This window comes from Medicago sativa, chromosome 4, assembly GCF_051527215.1.
Source record: "Medicago sativa cultivar Bolivia chromosome 4, Bolivia_mono, whole genome shotgun sequence".
NCBI classification, from domain to species: domain Eukaryota; kingdom Viridiplantae; phylum Streptophyta; class Magnoliopsida; order Fabales; family Fabaceae; genus Medicago; species Medicago sativa.
Window position 1 is genome coordinate 54,570,625 of NC_140752.1, and position 11,922 is coordinate 54,582,546.

Here is an 11,922-nt window from a genome sequence, read left to right on the forward strand (position 1 = left end):
TTTCGAATTTGGGTTGTTGCTACCTATTTTTCCCCAAATCAAAACAATGAAAAGATGGGGTTTTGATTAGGGTTGCGGCTACCCGTTTTCGGATAGGGTTTGTTGTTGTTATGTTTCACAATCAAATCAAAGAGAAGTGGAGAACAAGAGAAGAAAATGAAATGTGTTTATCATGAGAGGAGAAATGGGTAGGTGAAGAACAAAGAAGAATCTGGATGAGGAGATGAAATTGAATCTGAAATTTTGTTTTTTATTAATGAAATGTTTTTTTTTTTGACAAATTTTATTAATGAAATGTTTAAATTGTTTTTTAATTTAAAAAATGTTTAAATTGTATTTTTTAAATTAAAAATTACTGTTTTAGTTGAAAAAAATTAATGCTCAATTTTCGATGCATTAAACATATAAATTTCTATAAACATTTTCTTAAGAAAAGTTTCTATAAACATTTATTATAGTCCTTAAAAAAATGTCGTTTTGTTAACATTTTCCTTTAGCACAACATTGTAATAGTACAATATTACAATCATTGATGTAAAACAAAGATCCGACCATCATAATTGCAAGGATCGAATTTTAGCATTACCACAACTTTAAAATGTCCAAAATTATGCTTACATGAAAAATAATTTCGGATTTTCAAGTCATAGAAACAACAGACCATATCCTTCATAATCCTGCATCCCAAACCATCGTAGGCATATTGTCCCATCATTTTCCCACCTCAGCCATCCATGATGCCTCATGATCATGATTCATCAGCATTCAACTTCAAACCAATACCTACTTTTTTATGTACGAGTGTAATTTTAAAGTTATAAGGGTTATTGAAAAAAAATATACAATTGATTTTGTCACTACACAACCAAACACCTTATCAATGTTGTGAATTTATGATCATAGAAGTTGCAAGGATCATTCAATTTAGTCTATTAAATTTGGAAAAAAGTAACTTTGTTCTTCAAAATTAAAAGAATGTTAATCAAGATTATGTGTAATTTGAGTATCCTCTTTACGCTCAACTACATAGATCAATTCATAAAATCGAGTATAACCACAATAGATGACAAGACAATTCCAATTCCATCAAGATTTTTAGTGTTTTTGCATTCTAACAACTAGATTTGAACTCAAAATATGACAATAACGGATAACAAGACAAAACTCTAGGTGTATGTTTGGAATAACATTTAATCTTCAAATCTTGCATTTCAATGCATTTGTAAAGCAATTTTTCTGAATTGGAGCATAAATATGGATGCGCGTTTGATATCAAGCCAAGATAGAAACAAACATGCACTCCATTAATAGTTTTCTAGGTACTTAATTCGAACGCAAGAGATTGAATAAAGGCGAAAAGATTCAAATCATATCATCAAATTACTCTTAGTTGAATCTTGATTAATTTAGTGTATGTTTGATTATACACTAATACTTCCTCCGGTCCTACTTATAAAAAATATTTGACTTTTTTGGTTCATTGCATAAATGATGTATTTGGTCTATATTATATACCAATTACATTAATTACTCAATGAATCTAAATAGTCAATTTTTCCTTATAAATAGGACAGGAGGGAGTAAGAATTTTATTGATTTTGTAAAATTAATTATGATAAGTTTTTTGACATGTTCATGTAAAAATGAATTAGACTATAAATTTGTAAGTAAACATTAACTCTAGAACCAAAACTATGGATAATAATTTTAAGTAAAATCAATCTAAAGACAAAATCAATTCTATTTAAAATTAATCAAACATATATGAATCAGTTTTATCCTCTAAAACTAAAACCAAACATACACTTAATTCTTCATCCAAAATATCTCGGATAGCACTTGAGTGACATTGGAGTACCAATGTCAAGTGACATTGGTAAACCACAATGTGACATGTGACTTTCTTCTATCTCTTTTCACAAGGATTTTTTTATTGTTTTTGTACATTTGTGATATTGTGATAGACCAATATCACATTATATTAACACCCAAATATCACACTAGTACCATCCGTTCTCTTTTAAATACACATAAAATATAATAAATGACCTAAATATAAATCCTAAACAATCAATTTCATGCAACAAAAATTACCAAAACATTGTTGTTTTTTTTTTTTTTAAATCTCTCAAATCAATGATGAACAACCATATCCCTCTTCCAAGAAGTTGGTAGCATGGCACACTAGTAATAAAAAAGAAAACTAAGGTGAAATGATTAAAATGACGTCATGTAGATAGCAACCCGCACTAGCTAAGCTTATGGTCACCACCACTGACCACGGTGGCATTTACTATACACAATGCACAAGTTTGTGCATAAGTATAAAGTTACTTTTACAATGCACAAGTTTTTTGTACACCATTAGATTAATGAGGAATACCAATTTTATCATGGTCTAGCTGTACTATATATTTTTTCATTCTTTATCATGTTGTCTTCAACCTCCATGAGTACCCATGATCTTTCCTTTCTTTTCTTCATCTTCTTCATTCTATTTATTTCTTCATCTTCATCATCTTCATACACACTCAACTCCAGAAAAATAAAATAAAAATTAAAAACTCAAATTCTTTTTTTAATCTTCATCTTTTCTTCCAAAACTTATAAATCCTTGGATTACTTAATTTTAACTTACAGATTCATAAATTCATCAACTCAAAAACTACAACAACACATAATCTCATCACTATATAATAACTGAGTTTGAGCTTGAGCTGGGTTTGCATTTTGTTGGTTTTTGTTTGCGTAGAGATCTGAATAAAGAGAGGAGAAAAACCACTCAAACTCCAACTCAAAAACCGACACACGGTCATTGTTTAGAACAGAAAATCCATTAAGAAAAACCATTTTTGTTAAAAGGGTATTGATAGGAAAAGAAAACAAACCAGAATAACTGGATCTAGAAGATGAAGCACGAATTGGGAAATTTGTTGGGTTTTTGAGATGTGGTGAACAAATAAAAAACACAACACACAATCATTGTCCATTCCCCAATTATACGGTTTTTGTTGAGGAAACTAGCATATCACTCAATTTCCATTACGCCATCAATAATCAAGATTCTCTATGATTTATCAGTTCCTGGGTTTCCACCATCGATTCCATCATTATAAAAAATGAAAAAAAGAATACAGTACAGCTAGACCATCGTGCTATTGGTTTGGTAGTGATGGTGTTGGTGGTGAAAAGAGGGAGATAGTGGTTGAAGACAAAGTAAGAAAGATGTGATGTGGGCAGACTACAATAAAGATCAATGTTCTTTTCAATCTAATGGTTCAGAAAAAACTCTCTTTAACTTGTGTATGATACACAAATTTGTGCAGTGTGTAGGCTAAATGCCACCACTGACCACACCAAAGCTTCACAATCCGACAAAACCATTCTCTTCTCTTCTCTTCTCCCAATGTCTCAGACTCAGTGGCTCCCTTTGTAATATTCCTTCAAAACCCTTCCCTTTTCTCAACAACCCTCACTCACTTCCATTTATTTTCAGTTTCACATCAAAGTGTCTTCACTTCAAAGTGTCTAAACATAACACAAAGAGAAAGAACATAACAAAAGAGCTATAGCAACAGTTTTTTTAGTTTACTTCGATTTAGCTACGAAAAAACAAACCCTTTTGTGTTTATCCATTTTTTGATATACCCTTTTTCTGTTAACCAATTTTTTCATCTAAAATGGAGAAAATGATACCTCTTAACAACCTTGAATCTCGTGGGATAGTGTAGTTTTCATCAAAGTTTTCATCTTTGTTTGTTTTTGCTACAAGCTTGTTCTGTAGTTCTTGTTCTTCTTTCTCTCTCTATTTTTTTACTCTCTCTCTCTCTCTCTCTCTCTCTCTCTACCGGAGGATGGAATTCCGGTGCAAGAAACTGACAATAGTGAACTTAGATCCAGAGAGAAAAAGAAGTGGTGGTTTGAGGACAAAACAAGCAGGGAGAGGATCGTGTCGTGGTAGTTAGTTTCTAGGTGAAAAAAAAACAGAACATGTTTCTTCTTTGGTTTTGAGAGTTACCCTTTTGTTCATTCTTAGTTCTGAATGCTACTTTGATTCCATTGGTTTGGAAAAAGTGAAAATTTGAGATTAAAAATGGGGTTTTTGTTGAAAGAAGCTTTGAAGACTCTTTGTGCTAGGAATCAATGGTCTTATGCTGTTTTTTGGAAGATCGGTTGCAATAATTCAAAGTAAGTAGTTTTGTTGAAGGAAGTGATTATTTTCTATTACTTTGGATTTTGAGAAATTAATTTAGCGGAAAAAAAGTAGATTTGATTAGGGAAGTGATTTTTTGCTTTTTGGTGTTCTTTGATTTTGGATTTTGAGAAATTTAGTGGGGAAAAGAGTAGTTTTGATTAGGGAAGTGATTTTTTGCTTAATGGTGTTCTTTGATTTTGGATTTTGAGAAATTTAGTGGAAATAAAAGTGATTTTAAATTTTGAGAAATTTAGTGGGAAAAAAAAAAGCTTTGTTTTGAAGATTTATTGGGTTTGGATAAATGTTGTTTGCGTTTGATTTGGACTTTTTTGGAAGCAAAAGTGGTATCTCATGTTAAATTCTTATTAAGATGATTTTGATTTTTAGATTTAGATTCTATTTCTGTGGTTGGTTCATTTTCAAGATAAAGTCCACATTTTTGTTCTTGTTTTGGAGCTTTTTTATATGTGCTTTTGTTGTTTCTGGTTTGTTTTGAAGAATCTTTGTTTCCTTTTTTTGTTTTAATTAAAGAAAAGTTTTTCTTGCATTGTTTTGTAAGATGCACTTTCTATTTAGGTTGATTTGTCCGTGAAAGAATCTATTGATTCAGTACATGTTTAACTTGTTTAAATCCGTTTGGTTTTATATTCTTGTTCCACTAGTAAAAATGCTCAACTTTTTCTGATCTATCTTTGCCATTAATCACTTATGATGCTATGAAAAGTTAAAAAATCAGTTCAGTTGTAATTAAAATATGTTAATGTCTTGATAATTTCCTTGCATGTAAGTAGTTATGTCTCTGAATCAATCAGGAGATGGAATCAAGGTTTGGTTGAATAAGAATCTTAAATTTAATATTTGTAATTGCACAAATCATTGATCTTCATTTTATTTTTGTTTACATCCAGAAATTTTAAAATAATAGTAAAGAAGTATTATATACTTTTTTTTTTATTGAATCTTTGAATCTATTATTGCTTATCTTCTCAGTCTTATATTTGCTTGCACACAACAAACTCCAAACAGCCATATGATTGGAGATTGGTCATAAGTCATTTACTTTGACTTTATGTTCTTATTGTTATTGGTGTATGGGTCTGTTTCGATTAACTTATTTGAGATTATCTAATGATATAAACACTTGTGAGACTAGTTGAAAGAGCTTTCGAAAACAACTTATGACATGTTCATAAGTTTTTTTCAGCTTATTTAATAGCTTATGAAAACATCTTATAGCTTATGTATGAGAATGGTTTTTGACTTTGTTTTATCTTTTATTATTGAGATCACTTTTGTATAGTGAGGGGTAACCTTGGCGCAACTGGTAAAGTTGTTGTCATGTGACTGTAAGGTCACGGGTTCAAGTCCTGGAAACAGCCTCTTGTGTAAAAACAGGGTAAGGCTGCGTACAATACACCAAATGGTGGGACCCCTTCCCGGACCCAGCGTATGCGGGAGCTTCAGTGCACCGGGTTGCCCTTTTTTATCACTTTTGTATAGTATAAGCACGGTAAGGCTGCGTACAATACACCAAATGGTGGGACCCCTTCCCGGACCCAGCGTATGCGGGAGCTTCAGTGCACCGGGTTGCCCTTTTTTATCACTTTTGTATAGTATAAGCACTTATATGATAAATGCTTATGCTATAAGCACTTAATTAAGTTGCTTATCGAAACGAAACCTATTTGTATTTGAGTTAACTAAGTATGTTTGACTTTGCAGGCTGTTAATCTGGGAAGATTGCTACTATGAACCTTTGCCGTCAACTTTCCTTCCGCAAAACGTTGGAACGTCTAATTTACCTTACCAAGACAGGGAAGGATGCTGGTTTTCTTCCGATTCTCAGCTAAGGATTCAAGAGGACGACAGAGTCTGCTCATTGATTAACAAAATGATGGTGAATAATTCTGTCAATGTTGCTGGTCAAGGGTTGGTGTTTTCTTTGTTTGCCTTTTCCTTGTTTATTGAGATTCAGGATCTTAATTTTAATGCTTTTCATATCATTGCCATCTCACTCGAGTGCTGCTCTTTGCTGTTATGTAGAATACTTGGACGGGCCGCATTCACAGGAAATCATCAGTGGATTCTTTTGAACAATTTCATTAAAGATGTATATCCACGAGAGGTATGGAGTTTTGATGATCTGCTTCAAGTTGTTAGAGAAGAGTTCTATTCTTGTGAAGAATGCCTTAACATTTATCTAATGTCACGGTTTATTATCAAAGTTTAGTTTTTCAAAATAATAAATTTTCTGTATGTGGTCCGTTTTCGTTGTTTCTTAATAAAAATATGAATGTTATTGCCACGGTAATATGTGAATGAAATGGCATAGTATCTTCATTTGATAGTATATATTCTTTGAATGTTTAAAATTTAAATGCTTTGAGTATGAACTCGAGCTGCATTCTCATTTCTCTCTATTTTGTGTACCTTTAGGTGTTAAATGAGGTGCATTGCCAATTTTCAGCTGGAATGCAGGTTTGTGATTTTAATTATGCTTCACATTTCGCTATAATTTGTTTATTACTTTTCCTGATCCAAGTTATCCGACATTATATTTTCGTTTGCAGACAGTGGTGGTTATTCCTGTGCTTCCCCATGGGGTTGTTCAACTTGGTTCTTTCTTGCCGGTAAGTTTTTCTAATTGTTCAATGACCTTGTCTCTGATAATTCTTGTTAGGGAATAACCAAATTTCTCTAATAATTCTTGTTAGATAATGGAGAATATCGGATTTGTGAATGATGTGAAGAACTTGATCTTTAAATTGGGACATGTTCCCGGCGCCCTTCTATCCGAAGACTATTCAACAAGACTTTCAAGTGAAAGACACACCGGATCTGTGACTGATTCTGTTCCTGTATCTTCTAATCCACACGTCATTACCTCAAACTGCGCTCCCTTAGTAGCTAATGGATCTAACCAACCAAGTAATTCGTTGCATAGTCCAATGCCTGTTCTAAGGGGAGAAATAAATAGTTACCACAGTTCTGTATGGACACCTCAATCCCAAAACCTAAACCAGATATTTGATAGCCTTTGCCAACCAAAAGCTCAACAAGAGAATACAATTGTGAAGGCTGAAGCTGAAGTGATACCTGCGAGTCTTGATTCTTCATGTCTGCAACGACGTTCTGTTTCATATAACGCAAGATCTGCACTCAATGAATTAACTGATTCCAATCTGAATGGTTTTGGTCTTAAACAAATGGAGCAACAAGTCTTTTCAGGTATTGGGAGGCAAGGTCATGGTTACCCTAATATGAATCCATCATCAAGTGTCTTCAATATGTCTCAACCGAAAACCGATGGTGGTAAAATTTATTATCAGAATTCTAACAACAGTTCTCTTCTTGGAGGAATCCCAATATGTAGTAGTGGGATGAATAATAATCTTTTAAGGACAAATATGATTAACTGCTCAGTTTCAAACCCTCCCGAATTATCCACTGCTGATTTTTCCGGAAAACAAAAAGCAGGGTTTGGAATTCAAAACAATAATTCAACTAAAGCTGCCAATCACATGCATCTAGAAGGCTCTTATCAGAAGAATCTTCCAGTTGATTTAAAGCATCATCAAGATGCTTTGGCTACCTCGGATCAAAGGATAGATGATTTGCTTCAGGGCCTGAAGATTCCATCACCGTCTCTTTATCGTGAGGAGCATGTGTCTATGAATGATCACATCCCTGATTTTCTTCGTGATTGCCTCGATAAAGATGTTACCAACCAACACATGATGAAAACAAATTTTGAACATGGAGAATCTTGTACGCAACTTTCATCGGGTGATGATGACTTGTTTGATGTCTTGGGCATGGACTTCAAAATGAAACTGCTGAATGGAAACTGGAATACGTTGTTTGCAGATGAATTGGATGGCAATGCAGAAAAACTGGATAAAAAGGCAATGTCTACGAGTTTTCCGGTAGTAGGTCACGATAATATTTATCCTGTTAATGAAGCAATATCAGGCAATGGCATTTTCCCAGGAACAAACACTGATCACCTGTTAGATGCTGTGGTCTCGAAGACTCAATCTGTTTCCAATCAGAATTCTGATGAAATGTCATGTAGGACCACAGTAACAAGGATTAGTACAGCATCTGTACCTTCTCCTACCAGCATGCAGATTATGCGCGATAATGTTAGCGAGGGGGCATTGTTTGGTTTTCCCAAGACGGAGGTCAAAACAAGCCCTGCGGAAACAAGTTCTATTAGATCTGGCTGCAGCAAAGATAATGTTGGAAACTGTTCTCAAACCACTTCCATATATGGTTCTCAACTTAGTTCATGGGTGGAGAGTGGTAGCAGCAATGTGAAGCGTGAAAACAGTGTTTCAACTGGATACTCTAAGCGGCCAGAAGAAGTTTCCAAATCAAACCGTAAGAGGCTTAAACCTGGAGAGAACCCAAGGCCTCGACCCAAAGATCGCCAAATGATTCAAGATCGCGTGAAAGAGTTACGTGAAATTGTGCCCAATGGAGCAAAGGTATATACCTCTTTGTTGGCCTTATCTCATTCTACATTTATTTATTACATATCACATTGTGGTGCTGAATTTGTTTTTGTTTGTCTCTTATAATGATAACGATTCAACAGTGTAGCATAGACGCTCTTCTTGAAAGGACCATCAAACATATGCTTTTCTTGCAAAGTGTAACAAAGCATGCTGATAAGCTGAAACAGACTGGGGAATCCAAGGTAAAGACGTCGTCTGTTGCAATTCCCTTGTTTTGTTAGGCATTTAATCCCATTTTGATGTGACGAGTTTTCATTTTCATTGGTATTTATTGGTATCTATACCTATATATCTACATTCTTTATGTAATAAAAAATACCAACTTTTGGTATATTATTTTTCTTACCAATCAAATAATTGAATTTTCTATGCATCATATATATGCAGGGATACCAACTTTTGGTATAACATTCTTTTCTTCCAATTTACCTTTTTTTTTTTTTAACTATTTTATTTACAACTTTGTCCTTTATCTAATCAAAGAGAAAAGAAGGAAAAAAATGAGTGACTGAGAAAAGCAGACAGACAAGCATATTGTAATCATACAACTGCAATTGTTGAATAAGAAAATGCATTTCATAGTATTTTGATAACCGTTTTTATAATGTATTTGGACGCTCACATCAAATACTAGCTAAACTCTTCATATAGGAATTTTTTTTTTATCTATATCTTTTATAAGAATGATAATGCTTTTCTTTCAAGAAAGTTACCATCTGCGGTCCGCTAACTGATCTTTATTTTTCTAAATGTGCAGATTGTTAGTAAAGAAGGTGGATTGTTGTTAAAAGATAACTTCGAGGGAGGGGCTACATGGGCATATGAGGTTGGCTCACAATCAATGGTTTGCCCTATCATTGTTGAGGATCTTAATCATCCCCGTCAGATGCTAGTCGAGGTACTGACTGACCAATTCTCTATAATCTTGTACATTCTTTTGCCTCTAATAATATATTTTATCTGTTACCTATTTAACCTGCTTTCTTGGTTATTCTCACAGATGCTTTGTGAGGAACGGGGTTTCTTTCTGGAAATAGCCGACTTAATCAGAGGATTAGGGTTAACCATCTTGAAAGGTGTCATGGAAGCTCGCAATGACAAGATCTGGGCACGCTTTTCTGTTGAGGTATTAAACAAGTAGTTGATTGCAACTCATAATGAAATGTTCATCTTATAAGATGGTAGTTGTAGTGTCTTCATATCAACTCTTATGTTCATTATTAACAAGACATCCATTCACTTTTAATTTTTGCAGGCAAATAGGGATGTAACAAGGATGGAAATATTCATGTCACTAGTTCGACTTTTGGAGCAAACAGCAAAGGGAGGCGCAGCTTCATCAAATGCTCCAGTTGATAACATGATGGTTTATCATTCTATCCCACAACCCACCTAGTTTTCTTGGTCTGGAATGTTGTTGAGAGCACATGATTGCCATGATTGACATCAAATCTAGTCTTATTAGACTTCAGGTGATATTAACTTTCTCTAACCGCAGTTAGTGAAGAGCATCTCAAGATTAATATGCCTTCTGTACTTTGCCAAGATAGCTTGATGCTTTAGGCAACTTTTAGTTAACTTGCATTTTCTTTTTCTTTCCTGTAATTTGATTGGTGTGTTGGTGTTATGATTCAGATGTATAGATATTGTAGGATTTGGACATAAGGGGGGTTAAGGTGTTTACCATCAGCCTATGCAATTATTCTTCTTTTTGACCTTTTTTCCTTTCTTGGAGTAGTGATCTTTGTTGTGTTATAAATACTAATGTTATAAATATTAGCTTTGTGTGGTTTGTATTTGTGTTCTCTATATGCTAAATTAGAGTAATATGCATTGTGATCGTGTTTTCTGTTGGCGTCGCACCAATGATCCTCAGTGAAAATTGAGGTAAAAAGGTTACTCCATGCTGATTAAAGATCAGACTGTAGCATATATTCCAATTACTAGACTGTATGTAGTTTTGATTCCAAGTAATCCAGATCTAAAAAATTGATGCATAACACAAGGAACTTATGCGCGGTGAATTTCTCTCGTATTGTTCTTCTATTAAGCTTATTTGCCTCATTTAAGCTCTCCTTTCTATTTACAAAACAATACGAATAAGAAGAAACTTGTCGACAAATCATCGGTTCATAAACTGAGAAAGAATTTCACATTGAGCAGATTTGGTAAAACGAATTCTGTTACATAGTTCTACACAACTAAACGGTAATTATTATAGCATTCAGTATTTACAATGGAAAAACCAAACAGAATACAACAGAAAACTGACACTTAGATTAATCTAACACCGGAAGACCAAAAATTCACAAGATGACTATTATGAAACTGAAGAAATGTGAAAATGAATCTTATTACTTGAGAATGAAGTAAGTACAAACATATATATACATGTAGAAACTGTACTATGCTTAAGCTAAATGTACTACACTTAAGCTAATTGTACTATAGCCAGTAACTTGTTCTCCAAGTAATCTCAGCTTTCACTCTTATTTGATTCCTTTTGCTCATGGTGTAATAGCCCCCCACAAGTTGGAGGTTGGTATATATTGACCATCCCCAACTTGGACAATAAACTGCTGAAAGGTTGAGGAAGTAGAGATTTTGTAAAGAAATCTGCTACTTGTTCTTTTGAAGAAACTGGAAAGAGTTTCAGAATGCCTGCTTGCACCTTTTCCCTGACAATATGGCAATCTATCTCCAAATGCTTGGTTCTTTCATGAAACACAGGGTTGGCTGCTATATGTAGAGCACTCAAGTTGTCACAGTAAATCACATGAGTCTTTCTACATTGAACTTGAAGATCTTTCATCAAATACAATAACCATTGCATCTCACAGGATGCTGAAGCTAGTGCTCTATATTCAGCTTCTGAAGAAGATCTTGATACTGTAAGCTGCTTCTTGGTTCTCCAAGAAATCAATGATTTTCCTATGAAAAAGCATTGTCCTGAAATAGATCTCCTGGTGTCTCTGCAACCTGCCCAGTCAGCATCAGAAAATCCTTGAATATGTAATTCTGAATCTCTGGGGAAGAATATGCCAGAACCTGGACAACCTTTGAGGTATTTGAGAACCCTCATACCAGCATTGTAATGAATTTGAGAAGGATTGGAGAGAAATTGGCTCAGCTGCTGTGTGATGTATGTTATGTCAGGCCTTGTTGTATTTAGATACAACAATCTTCCTACAAGCCTTCTGTATGAAG

The 11,922-nt window shown here is 34.0% G+C and overlaps 1 protein-coding gene across 1 annotated transcript; it reads left to right on the forward strand.

Moving 5' to 3' along the window:
• The first annotated feature begins 3,516 nt into the window (after positions 1 to 3,516).
• LOC146929899 (transcription factor LHW-like) lies at positions 3,517 to 10,511 on the forward strand. Its single transcript, XM_085701601.1, has 10 exons — positions 3,517 to 4,188; positions 5,918 to 6,124; positions 6,239 to 6,320; positions 6,632 to 6,673; positions 6,766 to 6,825; positions 6,910 to 8,685; positions 8,796 to 8,897; positions 9,473 to 9,613; positions 9,716 to 9,841; positions 9,971 to 10,511. Exons 1-10 carry the CDS (start codon positions 4,094 to 4,096, stop codon positions 10,109 to 10,111), a joined length of 2,772 nt encoding a protein of 923 aa, XP_085557727.1. The 5' UTR covers positions 3,517 to 4,093; the 3' UTR covers positions 10,112 to 10,511.
• The last annotated feature ends 1,411 nt before the right edge of the window (positions 10,512 to 11,922 follow it).

What these genes read in the sequence shown, in the direction of transcription:
- LOC146929899 (XM_085701601.1), top strand. Translation starts at nt 4,094, where the DNA reads ATGGGGTTTTTGTTGAAAGAAGCTTTGAAGACTCTTTGTGCTAGGAAT. An exon ending in ATCGGTTGCAATAATTCAAA is followed by an intron (nt 4,189 to 5,917) that starts GTAAGTAGTTTT and finishes TTGACTTTGCAG; the next exon opens with GCTGTTAATCTGGGAAGATT. An exon ending in AAGATGTATATCCACGAGAG is followed by an intron (nt 6,321 to 6,631) that starts GTATGGAGTTTT and finishes GTGTACCTTTAG; the next exon opens with GTGTTAAATGAGGTGCATTG.